General features: G+C 49.0%; 1 protein-coding gene across 1 annotated transcript in view; it reads right to left on the bottom strand.

The window, feature by feature from the left end:
• Window positions 1-20,393, bottom strand: part of SLC30A5 (solute carrier family 30 member 5) — a 311,396-nt gene that overhangs the window by 61,346 nt on the left and 229,657 nt on the right. The window contains exon 14 of the mRNA XM_078675193.1: window positions 162-388. Within this exon, the coding sequence (XP_078531319.1) occupies window positions 162-388 (227 nt within the window). The remainder of the gene's footprint in view (window positions 1-161; window positions 389-20,393) is intronic.

Below are 20,393 nucleotides of genomic sequence, written 5' to 3'. Positions count from 1 at the left end.
TTGGTTTTGACTGCAGACATTGCACAGCAGAAATGTGAGAGGTGAGGATAAATCACATGGTTTACTTAGTTCTAACTGTGGGAGACTGATAAACACATACTCGTTGGTCAACATGTCCATGTTTGCACATTCGTGATCATGAAAATGAATAAGGAACTGACCTTCTCTAGCGCCACACGTAGATCTCTCTCATTCTCCAATGGCATACGGAGGAGAAGAACTTGACAAGAGTCTTTGAGGAGTGGGATAACACTGAGAAATATTAACACTGCAATAAACAGTGAGCACAGGGGATCAGCAATCAACCACCCAAATTGCTGAATGAGGATTGTAGATATTATCACACCAACACTGCCAAGTGTGTCTGCCAACACATGCAGAAACACCCCTGAAACAAAACACAGTGATAGCATTAAAAAACAAACATCAAACTTCTAAATCAAATAGGTTTGCTCTTGGCTATACTAGTATTGTTGAAAGACAGCATTTACATTACAAAAGTAAAACTTTACTTTAAGTTAGGAATGCTTTCTCTAATCCTAACCTTATTTGCTGAACTAGAGGATACTAACTAAATTACACTTGTACATTTTCTACAAAGATTACCTGTAACAAGGATTATCAGGTTGTCATTTTCAACTACATGTTAAGTCATGAAAGTAGGCAGGGACATCGGCAAGAGAATCTCATCCTTGCATGATAAAAAATAATTTTAGTGACCCTATGTAACATCTCTTGTGTAAACTGGAGTTTCCAACAGATTCCCCACCCAATCAGTATCCTCCAGATGCCAAACTGAATTGGGAACCTTTTGTAACCATCAACACTCCTTCAGTCTAGCCTGTGCTGCTGTGCAACCCTGTCAGCAGCTTTCTATTGCCAGGATGTGAAGACATTATACTATATATGGCAGCGCTTAGAGCGCTGGGATCAGTTCTTTGCATTTTTCTTTCTGTTCACAACCTAATGTAAAGAGCTTAATGATGCCGAACCAACCTACCAGGAAAGGAGGGCGAGTAGGGAGCAGTGTGAGGGAAGATACAGTATTTGCCAGAAGTATTGCTATTGAAGCAAAGTACTTTCATCCTTCAGATGAATACTTCTTCCTACAGATCCCCCATCCTTAAGAATGAGTCCCAAAGAAATATAACCCCTTCTAGAAGGCAGGACTGAATAATGCCAGTTAACCAAGAAGACATACAACTCGGCCCTGGTGAAATATGCTTCACTGCAAGCTATGAAACAGTAATGCCAGACAAAGGTATGCAGACAGTACCAAGGGGCCACCTAGCAAATATTGGCCACTGGGCTGCACCTGCTAAGGGCAGAAGAAGCTGTTCATGGAATGTGCACAAACACAAGCCAGAGGGTCTTTCTTGTCCAAGGTGTCACATATCTTTATGCAAAAGGTGATCAAAGGCAAAGTAGTGTGCTCTATCATGGCTTTGTACTTCTTGGCATCATGAAAAGTCCACGAAGATCTGATTGTTCACTCTGTCCTGCCCTGTACAGTCATGGTAGTAATAGACAGCATACCTGGGATCTAGTAACCTTTCCTCATTCCTGGTAGGGCAAGGTGGAGGGAAGGCGGCTGAAGAGTGTTACACGTGGAAAGAAGATACAATCTTCTGCAGAAAGAATGGGTATCAATGAAGACCCAGGTTTCTGAGGAAAAACATGCATGGTGGCTGGACTGACAATGTCGTAATTCACCAACCCTACAGGCAGAGGGGATTACCACCAAAAATAGTGTCTTCAGTGTAAGTAAGTAGACTGAGCTACAGTGCATTGGTTTTAAAGGTGAAGCCATAAGAAGGGTTAACACAATATTTTGTTTAAACCCCACTGCAGAACAACAATGGTCTAGAGAGGAAAACATTATAACAAATCTTTTAGAATCTGCTCCACTAAAGGCAACAGCAACAATAAGGGCTGATTGCGAAAATACATAAAGGAGGACAGAACAATCAGTAACCAAGGCAAGGAAAAGTGTAAAGTGTACAATGTCGGAAAACATGACTCTTGAAGTGGCTTAAACCCTTGGACCTGCAATAAGAAATACTTTTGGACCAGTGGCACACATACACAGACTTGGTAACAGGTTGTTGGCAAGTCAGGTTGTCTTCTACAACTACCATTGACAAGCAATTCTAGTTGACACTGCTCAACCTTCACAATTCCAGACAAAGCGTCTGAGGACTGCGATGGAGGATCCAAACATCTTACATTGAAAACAGATCTACTCTGTGTGGGAGAAAAACAGGGATCCAACTGTTGAGTTACAACAGTTAGTCATCCACAAATTCCCCTTATTCTATCTGGTGTCATAAAAATCAGTTGTGCTTGATCTTCTTGCAGCTTTTGCATAACCTTCGACAGCAGAGGGACTAGAGGGAATAAATAGAGCATGAAGGGTGACAATTCGCACTTTCTGTTTAGGGCCATGGCAAAGAGGCCCAAGATGGGGCATCCTAGTCTGCAAAAGATCATGTCAGCCGCTTCGAGACAATGTTCCCATTTATACTCCATTGATGAGAATCAACTCAAGACATCTGCTCTTACACTGATGTTGCCCACAACAAGGACTATCACAGTAGAGATTCCCTAACTGCAGAGCCCACTGTCACAGACATAAGGCCTCCCAAAAGAGGGTCCAAGAACCAACACTGCGCTTTCCACTGATGCAATGAAGTGTGGTAGTATTCTTGAAATTATTTAATTGATGTTTCCCAAAATAGAAGGGAGAAAAGCCTTGAGAGCAAGGTGGACTACTTGCAATTTTAGCACACTATTGGAGTCATTGCCCTGAAGAGGACCAAAGGCCTCTTGCCATCATCGCTACAAGGCGAGTGAGACAGGGGAGGATTGAAGGGACAATCCTCCATGGTTTTGGATGGGCACATTCACCAATATAGACCTAGGTGGACAGAATGGAAAATCTCTACATGAGCAGCGAGACTCCCCTGATGTTGGAGCCACTGTTGTCTTACGATCCACTTTATTTATTTATTTTTAAATTTTATTTTAAGATTTTGGATACAGGTTACAGCCAGTACAGTAAAAAACGTCAATGCCCCCCCCCTGTTGAAAATTAGTACGGTTTGGTGAACATTATCTGCGCCATCTTGCCTCTTCCCCTGATGCCACACTTTTGTCGTGCGCACCCGCCATTTTAAGATGCCCTGATCAGAGCGAACCCTTTTTGCATGCCGCTGGCCCCTGATATAGCCCTTCGCCTTCACTAAGCCTGCACGCTGACCAACCCCCTGCTTGCACCTGCCTTGAATCATAAACCTCTCTTCGGCGCTGCTCTGCCCCAGGCCCTCATCCTGTTCCCAGCGCGACACCTCCCTTCTTCCCTTTCACGATCCCCGGCCCTTAGATGCAAACCCCTTTTTCCCCGTGTGCCCGTTTGTCTTCCCCGTTCCCAGGCCGACACCCAGCACTGCCGATACCATTCCTTGCCCCTCCCCGTACAATAGAAAGCTTCCCCCACCAAAGGATCCCCGGGTTGATCAAAGCCCCCACTCCATGAGATCCGATCAAACCCCCCACATTCCGTGAATCGGCGGAATATCCAGCTGCGCGATACTCATCACCTGTTGTGACTAGGGTGGGGACTTCAACTGTAAATGTGTGTGGGAACGGGCCCAAAGGGGAGTTCCGGGAATGTCTTTTCCATACATCAAAGCTTTAATATGAATATGTAATCTGCAATAAAGTCATAAAACAGTGTATAAGAGGCCAGGCCTCAGAAATGTAGCTAGAGCACCTCAGAACGATACCTTCTGCCCGTTTTGTTGTGTTCTCCTCCGGAGAGAATAAAAAAACCTTGTTTCCTGCCTTCCAGTCTCCAGCGCCTGCCTCTTCATTGATTAAATAACTAGAGGGTCACAGAGGCAATACCGCCGGGCAAATACCGATTGTCCCCGACCCGTCTCAGGTTTAACAATTGGCGTCCCAAGCGTGGGGCCCATCAGCGACTCGTGGATCCAGTGGGAGAGGTCCCGACGACAGAGTGAACGACTGCAACGATCGGGAGAGCTCTTGCCCAATAGACCCTCGTCTGGCAGCCGATCATCCGAACTTCACTAGTTCCGAACAGACCTCTCTCGAGTGATCTACGGTCCTGACTGGGAACCATTAGGAGTGCCGTGAGAAATACGAGAAAAAGAGGACGAACGGGCGCTGGATTCGGAAGACAAGAAACTGTCCACATGGTCCGGGTAAGGTCGTGTAATCACGACAAGTTGCGAAATGATTGCTTGATTGTTTGATTGCTTGATTATTTATAAAATACTAGTATTACTCTTTGTTTGACCTATTTGGAGATTCACTGTCTGCACACGGAGAAACAGTAGGCTCCTTCTCTTTTGCAAACGGTGAAGGATAGGTAACGTAACCGTCGCGCCTATCTTTCTCCCCCACTGACTCTATTATTTCTTAACGGTTTTTGGGAGACTCCCCTCTCCCTCACTGATTAAACTGGGTTCTTTAACCCCGAACTACTGTTCACAGATTGTCTTCTGGAGATTCTCTGTCTGCAAACCGGAAACAACAGCTTCCTCTTTGCGGTTAGTGAAAGGGTAGAGGACGCAGACTTTTGCGCCCTACTTACTCTCCCCATTGTCCTTTTTCTATCCTATTTATTTATTTATTAATTGCTTGATTGTTCCGCGTTCTTGGTTACTCTTTTTTTGTTCATGAGGTATTCACTGCCTGCAAACAACGTAGAATAGGAATATTCTGTCTAGTCTTTGCACCTAGTGATAAGATAGGCACTGCTGACTTATTAGTCCCTCGTTACGAGCCGTCATGTCTGTCTTCTCCCCATTGATTGATAATTGGTTCAGCCCGGACCGTGTATTAGAGGTGGACCATATAGCTCCACTAGAAGGCACCCCTAATAAGGACATGTTCATAAACTATGGATTAGTTACCATAGCCTATAATAAATTGTGGCACAGGTATACCAAAGAAAGTCAAGACAAACAGTGGCCACTGGCAGGATCCTTTGATCTTGATAAAATAGAAACGTTAGAAATAGCCCTTCGAAATAATAAGACAACGCCTGTTATGCTCGACAGTCTCGGTATGTGGCGCAGAGAGGCTATGCAACGACAGAGAAAAGACGAGGACAAACCAAGTAGAGAAATATACCGACAGGACAACCCCAGGACACCGCTACCCACAAGTTATCCCCCGACACTACGCAAAAGACGACCAGACTTAGGGCCAGACCAATGCGCTTTTTGTAGATATGTCGGACACTGGAAAGCCCAATGCCCGACTCTACTGAGCGTGAGTAAAGGCAAAGGGCCGACAGGAACGACAGATCGGCAGTATGAGAAAAAGCGCGAGACAAAGAAGAACCCGACTTACGTAGACAGACCAGATAGAACCACCACGTTTGATTATGCCCGATGGCACAGATTTCGCCAGGACAATTTCAGCGGCATGCTCAAGTTCTCCTAGGTCGGGCAACGTCAAGACGGGAACCCAGCCTCGCTTTAAGATTCACAAACGGAAAGAGATAATTATGACCAATAACTGTTTTATATTCGTCTTGGGTCTTTGTATGTCGTACTTGTACTGTCCCCCCCCCCGTCTGAGTTTGTGTGTATGTAATGTACGAATCTGCGTCATCCCTCTACACGTGTTTCCGTGTTACTCAACCTCTGTTAAGCAGAAACTTAGCATAAAAGCAACCTGGAAAGAAAGAAATGGTACAACAAAATCCGTAGACCATTGATGAACTTGAACTTTTAATTTAACACAGCAAACAAGAAATAATAACGGTAAACTGTAGAAAATGAAAGTCAAACAGAACATTCGCCCCCCCCCATTCTGGAACCTTCCAAAATAGGGCAGGGTTACGGCTACGCCCAACCAGCGGCAACCCATATAAGGCGGGCCCCGCTGCCAACTCTTGGTCAGGAAATCTTAACATATGGGGAAGCCGGAGGAGAGGCAGGGGCCAGCGGAGTCCAGCCGCAACGGCCCTAGGTAGTTGCCGGTAGTCCCGCCACATGCCTCCTCGGCCCAGCCGCAACGGGCCTGGATAGACTTAAGTAGTCCCGCCACATGTCCAGAGAAGAGCGAGGCACCTCTTCCTTTTCTCCTCCGCAACAGCCGCAGCAGCTCTGGGCGGCGGATGCCCTGTCCATACCCCTGCAGGAATGCGTCCAGGTCGGGCTGGGAGGGAGAGGCGACGCGGACGAGCCTCTCCCACCTCCACCGATAGGAGGTCTCCCAGCCCCCGGCCCAACGCCGAACACCCCCAGTCAGGCGATGGTGCCCATACTTGCACAGCACCGAACACACCATGGTGGCACCCCAGTATTTGCGCAGCACCGAACGTGCAATGGTGGCCATATTTTCGGAACACCGAACCTGCAATGACTGCACCGATACTCGTGCCGCGCCGAATGCGCGCCACAGGTGGCCATACTCCCACAGCACTGAGCACAAGACTTGGGGAACACCGGATGTGGAGAGACCTTCATGCGGGGCGATGAAAAAGAGCAGCATGGAGTGCACCGGGAGAAGGAGACGGCGCGAACGAGTCTCCCTCGCCCCCCCAGGTGGGGGCATCACAGCTGCACCCCAGCCGAACGTCCCGCCTTCACACAACAGGGACCTCTTCCTTTCACTCCGAAGGATCTCTTCCACTCTTGCAAACTCGACGAGAGTGGCCCCTGTAGGGCCTCAAAATGGCGTCTGGGTCCGCTGGAAGGCGGGCCCCGGCCACTAGAGTAACTTTGACCAGCAATATAACTCGGACATTTGCCCACTGGGGCACGAGCCCCCATCTCCGACAGCATCTCCGCAGCCTTGAAGATCCTACAAAAGTCCCCGGCGGAACCTTCGGCCTCTGCAGGTTTCCGGTAAGGGATGGCTGCCTTGACCGCCAACGAAATAAACATGACATTGCCACTCCTTCTGTTAGCATGAATTCTAGAACTGCCGAAAAGGACTCTGGTCCAAACTGCCAGTAATGGGAAACATTTCCCCCTGATGCTACTTCCGGACTGAGCCGGCCCCGCCCAAAATGGCGCCGGTATCAAGAGGGACTTGCGAACACCTCGTGGTGTTCCTTCGCACTAATATAAACTTGATGTTCTGAGACTTTATATGATCCTTTGTACACTTGGCTAGAAAAGACAAGGAGAGCTCACTCGACGAACAGTATGAAAGGATCCCGTTAAAAATGTTGATTACAAATGTACAATGTATTATATTTTTTTATAGCTGATGTATAACCTCATCTACGACGCACACATACAGTATGCATATAGGAAATCTGATTGCAACTATTATGATTATGCTTCTAAGTTATGAAATAAATGCCCCCGAACCCCCAGCCAATTAATAGACGTTTTAGTTTCTTACAAATGAATGAATAAAACTTTCCAATGTATTTATTTCCGCAAGACGACACTCCCACTGTACGCGCTTTAACCATTGCCATGTCCGACCAAATACGACTGCACCCTCATCATCCACGTACTGAAATGATTCCGAGAAATAAAGATTTTCGAAACTATGGACGGGTATTGCATGCTTTATTTTAAAAATGTGGGATCGGTGGGAAAGTTCTTTTCTGTGCACCCTACTCTGCTCTCTCTTTAAGGTTGAAAGAAGATGGTTGCCCAGCCCTGGAGGACGGATCGGATCGACAACACGACACTCTGCCTTCAAAGTACGCGACTGACTCATGAACTCTCGCGTGGAGGAAGACCTTGACTTCCAAGGATGGGTAAAACGAACGGTGTAAATGAGGGAATGTAAAAGGAGGGTGAAATGAAATGATGTAAACGTTATAAAGTACAACGTTCCAAGGTATCAGGGAACGGAGCTGACCCAAGAACCGGAGAACCTTAGAACGCCACAGCGTTGAAGGAGGTTTAAGGATCCCGATAGTGAGATACGTCCTTTGACTAGATACCTCGCACTAGGCACCTCTGGTTTCCTTTTCACGTTCCCCGCACACGACCTATATGGACACACTGCCCCCCCCCCCCCGACTCCAGAAACCATATCCCCGGGGACTCTGCCCCGAGGAGGGAAGACGAGTAAGAGGTGAGTAAAGGACTCTTGAATACATGTATTTAAATATGCGCGAATGCTGTTCCCTCCCCTCCCCCCTTTTTTCCTCCCTCTGCAGGTTACATCAGAAATTACAGCCGAGGTGTGGCGAAGATCTGAAGCCTTGCCATGTCTAATACACGAAGCAGACTAGCGCCGCAAGGTGGTGCCTAAGCACGCCTGCAAACTACTCACGTATCGAACAAACCCGAAAAATTAGCACGACCTGATAAAAAGTGATCACCCTTAAACCAGACCGGACGAATGAACCCATGTCACGTATGATGCGAAACTATGAGAGAATGTGTGTGTGTGACCGAGGCGCTGACCCAACTGGTCGAAGGACCGAGAATGCGAGAAAGTGCGACAAAATGGTACCTCCTTTCTTCTTTCCTTTTCTCAAGGCACGTCCCCTCTACCCTGTCTAATACTCAAACTGCATGATTACAAGATCCTAACGCAGACCCGTGAATGTCCTTTACTGTGTAATGCACTAAATAGCCTTTCTTGAATACACTGCCACCCTCTCTGTTGCACGTGTACTATTTAGCCTGCCGTTGCACTCTCTCTCTCTCTCTCTCTCTCTCTCTCTCTCTCTCTCTCTCTCCCTCTATTTTTGCACTCCCACTCTTCCGAGCGATTAGCCCCGAAATTGGCAGACTGCCACCCCTAGCGCACCACCTAATTGGCTTCAAATACCGTCAGTATTTGCACAAAAACTTGTCTTTAATACAATCACCCTGAGACCGTGTCATTACCTCTCCTTTTCCGCTAGAAGTCAATGAACCGAGGTTGGGCCGTAAGGGAAAGGACAGGTAAGACGACAGAGGTTCCCTAATCTGGCCCGTAATAAGGGAGCTACATGTCAACGGCTCCTATGGTATAAAACAAGGACCTCAGAATACGCGACCCTCCCCGCCCCGAATTGTCGCAATACCCAAACAGGAAAAATGATCACCCCTGTTACATCCCCTGTATCAGCCGCTCCAAACTGGAGTTATGAAACTACCCCTCATTCCCGGTTGTGAGGAATGGGTCGATTTACGCCCTTACCACAAGTTTCTATGTCCCTAGTTGTCTCCCATAAAACCCCTGTCTTTTCTGATTAAGTACTCAGGCCGTAGGAAGCTACGTAGGAACCAGAATGATGTTTTACAAGGTTAAAAGACTAGACCAAAGTGAAGAAGTCGTTGAAATGAACCCTGCCGAAAGTAAAAAAAAAAAAAAAAATGTTTAGTTGAAAAACAGGACGCATTGATAAAAAGAACTGTTTAGCCTATGTTCGTCCCTCAGCAAAATATCTGTTTAGTACCATGTCGATAGCACACAGTACCCTTGGTAAATATAAAGCCCTAGAGAACGGCATAACTTTGTCAAGCCCGTCTTACGAAGGTGGGTCTCCATCAGATAAACTGTCGAAACTGTAATAAATAATTATGAAGGAAAGCCATAGTACCTCCAACAGGCCCGTCATCGGTCATTTATATGTTAGTTGTGAACCCTAAAATAACGGACGTTTTCATTTCTATCTGAAGCTGGGAGAGAAATAGACTTTTGTGATTTCCTTCCTCTGCAAATTCTCTAAAGACTGTCTTTTCAAACTCGTTTAAGGGTACGGCTGTCAGGAGAGAGAAGGACCGGATGTGGGAGCACGAGGCCTGACTGCAGACTATGGAACACCTACGACATGGGCCAAGGCCAGACCGCGACAGAACAGAGCTACAGGACGAGGCACTACCTCCAGCAAAGTGAGAAGAAAGGGCTAAACTGATGCCCCCGCTCTATGTTCGAATGTGTGCCGAAAGGTCCCCGCTCTCCAGACTCGGTCGTGAGCCCGCCCATCTGAAGTCTCTCGTTCCCCTAGTTTGTTCCTAATTTGGCCTTGCTCCATCCCCCTTTTTCTCCGACCTACCCTATGGACTGTTTTGTACGCTCTTCTTCCATCTGAACTTTCTGACAATCACCTCAAAGGACACAGGGCGAAAAGGACCTTTCCGACCAGAAACGCGAGGAAAGGGTCGTGCCCTGCAACGCAGAACTTAGAATAGAGCTGGACTTGTAGCTCCACCGCCGGTGCTCCACAGCGCCAACGAAAGACAACAAAGAATAATGAGAACTCGTTAACTTCGAACATTTGACATCCTCAATCACCGTTTCTGCTATGCCTCATTTCTCTCCCAGTCACCATTGTATTGATCATGCTCCAATCCGAATCTGATATATGTAATAACCTACCAGTCCACGTTATGAAATGTACTTGCTGCTCTCGCTACCGAATCGTTTTTGTATTACATTTCTATGACTTTCCTGCTAAAACAAATTGATCAAAGTTTATCAAATAGGTCCACCTCCCAAAAAAAAACAACTAGAAATGTTAAAATGTATTGTTTACAACTCTTTTCATCTAGGGTTCCTACCGTTTTCTTTCTCATGCCCACCACAATAGAACCGAGTAGAAAATGAACCAGCAAGATGTCTTGAATATGTTAAAGGGAGGACTGTTGAAAATTAGTACGGTTTGGTGAACATTATCTGCGCCATCTTGCCTCTTCCCCTGATGCCACACTTTTGTCGTGCGCACCCGCCATTTTAAGATGCCCTGATCAGAGCGAACCCTTTTTGCATGCCGCTGGCCCCTGATATAGCCCTTCGCCTTCACTAAGCCTGCACGCTGACCAACCCCCTGCTTGCACCTGCCTTGAATCATAAACCTCTCTTCGGCGCTGCTCTGCCCCAGGCCCTCATCCTGTTCCCAGCGCGACACCTCCCTTCTTCCCTTTTACGATCCCCGGCCCTTAGATGCAAACCCCCTTTTTCCCCGTGTGCCCGTTTGTCTTCCCCGTTCCCAGGCCGACACCCAGCACTGCCGATACCATTCCTTGCCCCTCCCCGTACAATAGAAAGCTTCCCCCACCAAAGGATCCCCGGGTTGATCAAAGCCCCCACTCCATGAGATCCGATCAAACCCCCCACATTCCGTGAATCGGCGGAATATCCAGCTGCGCGATACTCATCACCTGTTGTGACTAGGGTGGGGACTTCAACTGTAAATGTGTGTGGGAACGGGCCCAAAGGGGAGTTCCGGGAATGTCTTTTCCATACATCAAAGCTTTAACATGAATATGTAATCTGCAATAAAGTCATAAAACAGTGTATAAGAGGCCAGGCCTCAGAAATGTAGCTAGAGCACCTCAGAACGATACCTTCTGCCCGTTTTGCTGTGTTCTCCTCCGGAGAGAATAAAAAAACCTTGTTTCCTGCCTTCCAGTCTCCAGCGCCTGCCTCTTCATTGATTAAATAACTAGAGGGTCACAGAGGCAATACCGCCGGGCAAATACCGATTGTCCCCGACCCGTCTCAGGTTTAACACCCCCCTCCTCCCAGCTCCCTCCCTGTAGGCCTGTAGAGCAACACAATATGGAACACTCATCCACAGTTTTTCACATGGTAACACAGCCATTTAGCCAACAACCCCTTGGGTAGGGCAGGCGGCGTATGAAGTGCACTGCAGTGTTGAGACACAAAGAACTTAGGCAACTGGTCTGTCTCTGCCGTTATCCACCCCCCTCAAAATCCGGCAGCTGACACAAGTCTCTATGTGTTCCGCACCACTCACATTAATCCACAACCCCTTGGGAGTCCCGCGCCCCCTCCTCGTGGTCAGATTCTGCGCTGAGCGCAATGTGCGTTTGGTACAGACCCCAGAAGTTCTTCTGTCTGCTTGTGGGGGCAGCAGTTCGCTGTATATCTCCGATTGCGTGCAGGAGTATAGCATGTCGTTTTCCCACCGTTTGGTGGTCGGCTTCGGGCCTCTCATCCAACAGCATGCGACCACCCTGCGTGCAAGTAGGAGCCCCATGTCAACTAGCCTGCGGATTGTTTTTGGTAGGTTCTTGGTGTATCCAATCAGGGCCATCGCAGGGTCCGGTGGGATATCTGCCTTCGCAATGGTGCTAAGTTCTGCAAAGATTTTATGCCAGAAATCATTAACGCTCGGGCAGCCCCACGCCAAATGGAGAAAGTAGGCGTTTGGATAATGACATCGGTCACATTCCGCCGTGGATCTAAGTCCGTACCTATGAAGTCTAGATGGGGTATGGTAAATTCTGTTAAGGAATTTGAAGTGCACTAGCCTGTGTCTGCCGTTCAAAGAAATGCCCCTCGTGTTGGTGCAGCAGTATTTCCAAACGTCATCGCTCAACGTAATTTGTAAGTCAGCCTGCCAGGCCAGTCTCGCATTCGTGTATGTGTTTTCCCTATGTGACATTGCAAGGGAGTAGAGATGCGTTATCAGCTTTTGGGGAGTCGCAACCTTTATGATGTGAGCGAGTTCCTTCACTTTAGGTGGTTCTGCCATGTCTCCCCCTAACAGTTCCTGAAATGCATGTCGCACTGTGAGAAGTTGGCCTGATATATAGTGTTCACTATTCTAGTGATCACTCTGTATCATTCCAAACAACCCTTATTGATGATTGGTTGTAAGTCAACCTTATCGACCAGCTATCCTAGTAGCGTGGACAAGAGCAGTCTTTAGGCTTAACTCCAGAGGGCGTGTTAAGCCAGCTGTTTTACCATCACATATACCCCTTGAACACCAAGTGAAAGGACACCACACAAGTTGTTATAAAAAATAAAGGATATTTATTAATAACAAGACTGCCCTGAACTCTTTATGAGTCAGGGAGCTAAGCACAATACACAACTCTTAAGAAAATACTGTAAGTTGCACAAATAACACAAATGCCCGAGGGGCACGAAAAACCATATACTCTAAAAGTGGAATGCGAAATACTAGCAGGTAAGTAACACGATCCAGAGGCTTCAGGACCGCTAGGACTACCTTACTGAACCCTCAGGTTGGGAGCAGGAGGCCTAGGGAACCCGGGTGCAGAGTGGGAACTCTTACGCGGGATGCGGGACAAAGTCTATGGATGCTAGTAATTCTAAAGTTACTGTTTCCGGACGAATCCGACTAGGTAGACTAAAAACGAAAAACAATCTGGACACTAGGATAGTGAACCTGTGCTGGAGCACCGAAATGCTCGGATTACCTAGCCCAGGGGCTGCGGCTGCATAGTGTTCAAATGACATCGGGAATCCTCGTTGTAGTCTATGGAGCCTGAAAGAAGATGTTGCTGGCAGGTGACCAGTGAAGATGTTCGGTGTGATCCAAGGCTGGATCAGCGAAGGAGACGACCTGAAAGCAGAGGGGACTAAGTTCTCAATCACTAGCCAGTGATTGTGTGGGCACCAGGATGGCACCGGATGAAGTCACCGCGATCAGGTGAGTGGGTGACGCTGGACTCTGCAGCCACACGGACCAGGAGGCGTTGTCGGCGTCCAGGCTGGGGGTGTGAGCTGTCCCACGATGGTATCTGCTGTCGGCGATGCTGGACCCAGGATTGGAGCAACAAGCCTTGGCAAAGGCAAGCCCACGCGGTCGAGTCAAAATGGCGTCTGGAGTGGACCAGGAGGGTCCAGGGCACTTCTTGTTGAACAAGGAGCAAGGGCCAGTTTAGAGGACCTAGACCAGCGGTGAAAACGTCGTGGTACGTCGTCAGGAGGGCCACTAGCCGACGGGCAAGTGACCGGACAACGTGGCAAGCAGCAAAGAAGCAGAAGGGCCCCACGCAGATCTCGTGGATGCTGGGGGGCTGGACTTCGGTGCTGGAGCTGCTCAGGGTTGGGGCTTCTCAAACCCCAGTGCACCCACTCGTGGGTCCCTCGGCGGTCGTGCTGGTTAAGCGTCGTGCAGGTCTTGAAGATAGCCGGTCCCACGGGTCTCGTCACACCCACGAATCTCAGCTGGGCTGATGATGCAGGTAGAGGTCAGAGATGGCAGGGAATCCGGGTCTCGTCGAGCTGGTCAGTCTTGATCCGGAGGATGGACGTGCAGCAAACCGCAAGCGCTTAGATGGTGCCTGCTGGTGCAGGGTGGCTACTCCTTAGCCACAAGGGAGAGTCTTCAGAGAATGACAAGAGTTCCTTTCGTGGAAAGTAGTTCAAGATTATCCAATTTGGGAAGGGTGCCCGCTCCTACCTTTATCCTAAGAAAAGGGGCTGGCACGCGACTAGGTCCTGCCCATGGGTGGGACCAGGAGGGGGGTGGTTACACCCCTCTCCTTTGTCCGGTCTCTCCCCAGCTCAGGGGCTGGTGTGCCTCTGGAACTGGTTTGAGCCGGCATATGCACAGTGAGCACCGGGGTGCCACTTGCAGTCACCTTCCTCTCAGCCCTGCCTACCTGGGATACACAAAATCCTGTCTGGGATGGTGCTGGCACCGCCCCTGACAGGAAACCCTTTGTCCAGGCCTCCCTCGCTGGAAGGACTCCCGGCAGCAGGAGGTCAGACTCGTGTCTCAGTGGCAGCATCCATTTTGTGGAGCTGAGGCTGTGTTTAACTTTAACCGGGGTTACAGCTACCAACATGTCTTCTCCCTCTAGAGGGGTGGAAGGCTACCCCCGTCGCCAGAACTGGCGAGGGGGTAGTATTCCACAGCATATGACACCTTACACGACATGTTTAGATAATGTCAGACCAAAGTTACTATAACCGTGAGGATTATAAGGCACTTAAAAGTATATGGTCTGACGCTATCATGGGAACGGCTAAGGGATAGATCCCGAAGGCCGCAGACAGGCTCAGCTCATGCCAGAGCACCATCTCACACGATTCCAAGCACTCTGCCTTCAGGATTGTTAAGGCCTGCCATAGGAGTGACTGATAGGAGATCTGTCTGCCCATTTTAGGTTTAGATATAGGTATACTATATCTAAAGCAAGGGTGATTACACCACCTTGCCCCAGCTGTCAAGCAGCCAGTTGTGTCTGTTTTGGATGGCCATCCAGGGGTGGCATAATACATGCTGCAGCCCCATGTAGGCCCTGTGTGCACCTATGCCCTGGGTACCTAAGGTACACTGTACAGGGGCTGATAAGGTGACTCAGTATCCAACTAGGTATGTACCTAGGGTACATGGAATCCATTTTACAGAGAGAGCAGTGGGCCTGGGGTCCTGAATAGCAGGGCCCCAGGTCAACTAAGTCGAAAAACGAGCAAAACACCAGGCAAAAAGTTGGGGGCAACCATAGTCAGATATCCACCTTCCTACATAACCCCCCCCCCCAAACGAAAGGAGATAAGGCTATCCTTGACCAGGTAAGCCTATATTGCCTAAGAAGTGGCCATATAAGGAAGTATCAGCACTGGCATGGTTACCCCCTATCTCATGGTCCACTAAGCAATCCCTCACCCTAAGGGTATCTGAGGGTCTCCACCCTAGGGAATCTCTACCTGTGGTGTGTTTTGGCAAAGGAAAAGGCTGGTGCTGAGATGGAGTACTGGAGTGAGGCTCCACTAATTTTGGGCTCAGCTTCCTCCAATCATTATCCACCATGTATGCCTTTCTTTCCAGGACTGAGTTGCTGTATGCTCTCAGGGTCAACCTCTGGCTACCTAAAGCTGGAGGCTGGGTCCCTCTGTTTGGCTTACTGGAGGGACAGGCCAGGTTTGGGGCCCTTAGGTCCCAGGTTTGGCTGTGCCCAACAGTGTCCATCTGTGGGAGGTCCCTAACTAATTTTAAGGGGGATCCCTCAGGAGTTTGTTTTATTTTCACTTGGCTAGGACTACTAGCTTCAGTGCCCTTAATCTGCTGATTGGGGAGTTCTTTTGGACAGGGGGCCCTTTGGGGTCCTCCACTGGCCTCCCTGACCTCCACAGCCCTGGGCTGACTGAGGCAGGGTAGAGAGGGGCAGGTTACCTGCTCCAGACTGGGTCCCACCTTGGAAGGGTCCACTGACATCAGAGGCTCTGCCAGGCTAGGCCTGACTACCTCTGGGGCAGTTTCTTCACAAGGGGTAAGATCAGTTCCCTGAGAAGGCTGATCCTTTCCTAAAGTCTGGTGGGAGGGAGATTTCTCTTCCTCCTCAATGCTCTCTGTTTGAGTGGAGTGATCCATAGTTTCAGGCTTCACAACACTATTATCAGTCTGAGTTTGGGCTGTGGCCATCACAACCCCACCAACCATTTCAGGAAGGGACTCAGTTTGGGTTTGGGCTGTTACCATCACAGCCCTGCTAACCTGTTCAGGGAAGTAATTTGTCTGAGATTGGGCTGTGACTGGCACGGCCCTCCTGACCTGTTCAGGGAGGACATCTTGGACTGGGGCTGTGGCTATCACTGCCCCACTAACCTTACCATGGAGGTTTACCATTCTAAAATGGGGTTCTTGCTCTACCTCAGCCCAGGCTGAGATCTCTAAATCATTCCCCAGTAGGCAATCTAGAGGCAAGTTTGATGACACTGCCACTCTCTTGGGGCCAGTGACACCTCCCCAGCTGAGATTTACCACTGCTATGGGATGATCTCTCTGCACTCCATCAATGTTGGTCACCTGGTATGTGGCTCCAGGTATAAGTTGCCTTGAGGGGACTAGGCTTTCAGTCACCATGGTGATGCTAGCCCCTGTGTCTCTAAAGGCCTCAACTTTCAGACCATTGATGAGGGGCTCCTGTCTGTACTTGTCCAAAGTGTTGGGACAATCAGTGAAGTTGGCAAACCCCATGCCAGTCTCACAGACAAGAGTATCCGAGTTAGGGGACCTGGTTAGGCCAGAGTCCCCAGGAACTCCCAAAGTGAATCCACCCAAATTCTTGGGGGCACTCCCACCACCTGGGGGATTACTACTAGTAGTAACAGGAGGCTTGGAAGTGTTACTTGGGGGTATGTTTTCCTTATTGTTGTTGGCCCTTGGGCAACTGCTGTCAGTTTTCAAATGGCCTACCTGTTTGCAGGTATAGCAATAAGGTTTCTTCTGGGTATTGGAAGGATTCTGGGACCCACCCCCCTCAGAGGATTTTTGGGGCCCTGATGTGGTTTGATCTGTAGATTTATTCCCACCCTTCTCTTGAGGCTTGGTTGATTCCTTCTTTTGGACACCACCTTGGTTCTTAGGCCTAATCCTGGTTCTGACCCATTTGTCTGCCCTCTTACCCAATTCTTGTGGAGAGGTCAGATCAGAGTCTACCAGGTGCTGGTGTATTAACTGGTTCTGACAATTACTTAAGACTTGCTCTCTCATAATAAGATTATACAATCCTTTGTAATCAGTAACTTTACTACCCAGTAACCAGCCTTCAAAAGCCTTAGTGGCACAATCAACAAAGTCAGCCCAATCCTGAGACAGAATTTTCTGGGTGTCTCTGAACAGCAACCTGTACTGCTCAGTTGTTAAGCCAAACCCATAAACCAGTGTATTCTTCAGGACTTGGTAATTGTTAGCATCCTCAGCTCTAGTAGTGAGGAGCTTATCTCTACCTTTACCTTCAAAGGAGAGCCACACTATAGCTGCCCACTGACTCTGGGGGATGCACTGGACAGTGCAGGCCCTCTCCAAAGCAGTCATCCATTTGTGGATGTCATCCCCTTGTTTAATGGGGGGCACTATTTTACTCAGGTGTCTAGTATCAAAACTCCTGTCTTTATCCTTAGGGATATTGCTGCCACCAGTGGGGACTACCCCACTCAACTGTTGCTCTCTAGCAAAGGCAAGCTTCTCCTTGGCAAGGGCAAGTTCTTCCCTCTGGATCATCAGATTAGCTTGTTTCATCCTTGCTTCATGTTCTCTCCTCTGAGGGGAAGTCATTCTCCTCTGGGGAGAAATCATTCTCCTCTGAGAAGAGGCATGAGAGTGCACAGATCTATTGGAGTCCCTATAATGAGACCTATCTCTTCTAACTCCAAAGTTAGGCCTGCTTAGGGTCAGTACTGGGGGTCCCCCAGATCCTTCCCTATGTAGGTCTAAGTTGGCCCTAGTAAGTCTGCTGACTAGCTCAGGACCTTTGTCTGCCTCATCCCCAGAAGGATCCTCTTCATCCTCCTCCTCCTCTACTTCCTCAGTTTCAGGGAGGTCAGGATCACCAAGGGTACCTTCTAAGGCTGGCATGTTCCCATCTGTATGAGAAGCTTTTCTAGCATCATATGTCTCTAAGAGACCTAACAGAAAAGGAGTGGGAGGGTTAGAACCCTGTTTCAATTTCCTGGAGGTACACAATTGTCTCATCTCCTGGAAACTGAGACCTGCATATCTGGAAAGGACCTGTGGAGGGTCACTAACCACTAGGGGAGTCTCTGAAGACTCTCCATGGGTAGACATACTTCTAGTGTGGTGTAAGTGATGCACTTACCTACACTATGGGTTTACCTACTGATCCCTTGCTAGAGTTGTAGTTAGGGTGTGCTAAGCCCTGTTACACTACAACAGCTGGTTCAGTAGAACTCAGAGTATTCTAAGCTAAGTTATATGTACCTTGGTACTTATGTGATCTTTCAAATGATATTCTTAGGATACGTGTGTGCTAAAACAACAACAAGCTCAAATCCCACCGCTGCCACCAATGTGAGAAGTTGGCCTGATATATAGTGTTCACTATTCTAGTGATCACTCTGTATCATTCCAAACAACCCTTATTGATGATTGGTTGTAAGTCAACCTTATCGACCAGCTATCCTAGTAGCGTGGACAAGAGCAGTCTTTAGGCTAAACTCTAGAGGGCGTGTTAAGCCAGCTGTTTTACCATCACATATACCCCTTGAACACCAAGTGAAAGGACACCACACAAGTTGTTATAAAAAATAAAGGATATTTATTGATAACAAGACTGCCTGAACTCTTTATGAGTCAGGGAGCTAAGCACAATACAAAACTCTTAAGAAAATACTGTAAGTTGCACAAATAACACAAATGCCAGAGGGGCACGAAAAACCATATACTCTAAAAGTGGAATGCGAAATACTAGCAGGTAAGTAACACGATCCAGAGGCTTCAGGACCGCTAGGACTACCTTACTGAACCCTCAGGTTAGGAGCAGGAGGCCTAGGGAACCCGGGTGCAGAGTGGGAACTCTTACGCGGGATGCGGGACAAAGTCTATGGATGCTAGTAATTCTAAAGTTACTGTTTCTGGACGAATCCGACTAGGTAGACTAAAAACGAAAAAGGATCTGGACACTAGGATAGTGAACCTGTGCTGGAGCACCGAAATGCTCGGATTACCTAGCCCAGGGGCTGCGGCTGCATAGGGTTCAAATGACATCGGGAATCCTCGTTGTAGTCTATGGAGCCTGAAAGAAGATGTTGCTGGCAGGCGACCAGTGAAGATGTTCGGTGTGATCCAAGGCTGGATCAGCGAAGGAGACGACCTGAAAGCAGAGGGGACTCAGTTCTCAATCACTAGCCAGTGATTGTGTGGGCACCAGGATGGCACCGGATGAAGTCACCGCGATCAGGTGAGTGGGTGACGCTGGACTCTGCAGCCACACGGACCAGGAGGCGTTGTCGGCGTCCAGGCTGGAGGTGCGAGCTGTCCCACGATGGTATCTGCTGTCGGCGATGCTGGACCCAGGATTGGAGCAACAAGCCTTGGCAAAGGCAAGCCCACGCGGTCGAGTCAAAATGGCGTCTGGAGTGGACCAGGAGGGTCCAGGGCACTTCTTGTTGAACAAGGAGCAAGGGCCAGTCTAGAGGACCTAGACCAGTGGTGAAAACGTCGTGGTACGTCGTCAGGAGGGCCACTAGCCGACGGGCAAGTGACCGGACAAAGTGGCAAGCAGCAAAGAAGCAGAAGGGCCCCACGCAGATCTCGTGGATGCTGGGGGGCTGGACTTCGGTGATGGAGCTGCTCAGGGTTGGGACTTCTCAAACCCCAGTGCACCCACTCGAGGGTCCCTCGGCGGTCGTGCTGGTTAAGCGTCGTGCAGGTCTTGAAGATAGCCTGTCCCACGGGTCTCGTCGCACCCACGAATCTCAGCTGGGCTGATGATGCAGGTAGAGGTCAGAGATGGCAGGGAATCCGGGTCTCGTCGAGCTGGTCAGTCTTGATCCGGAGGATGGACGTGCAGCAAACCGCAAGCGCTTAGATGGTGCCTGCTGGTGCAGGGTGGCTACTCCTTAGCCACAAGGGAGAGTCTTCAGAGAATGACAAGAGTTCCTTTCGTGGAAAGTAGTTCAAGATTATCCAATTTGGGAAGGGTGCCCGCTCCTACCTTTATCCTAAGAAAAGGGGCTGGCACGCGACTAGGTCCTGCCCATGGGTGGGACCAGGAGGGGGGTGGTTACACCCCTCTCCTTTGTCCGGTCTCTCCCCAGCTCAGGGGCTGGTGTGCCTCTGGAACTGGTTTGAGCCGGCATATGCACAGTGAGCACCGGGGTGCCACTTGCAGTCACCTTCCTCTCAGCCCTGCCTACCTGGGATACACAAAATCCTGTCTGGGATGGTGCTGGCACCGCCCCTGACAGGAAACCCTTTG

The sequence above is a fragment of the Lissotriton helveticus genome, chromosome 2_1, assembly GCF_964261635.1.
Source record: "Lissotriton helveticus chromosome 2_1, aLisHel1.1, whole genome shotgun sequence".
NCBI classification, from domain to species: Eukaryota; Metazoa; Chordata; class Amphibia; order Caudata; family Salamandridae; genus Lissotriton; species Lissotriton helveticus.
This window is presented reverse-complemented; position numbering and strand designations above follow the sequence as displayed.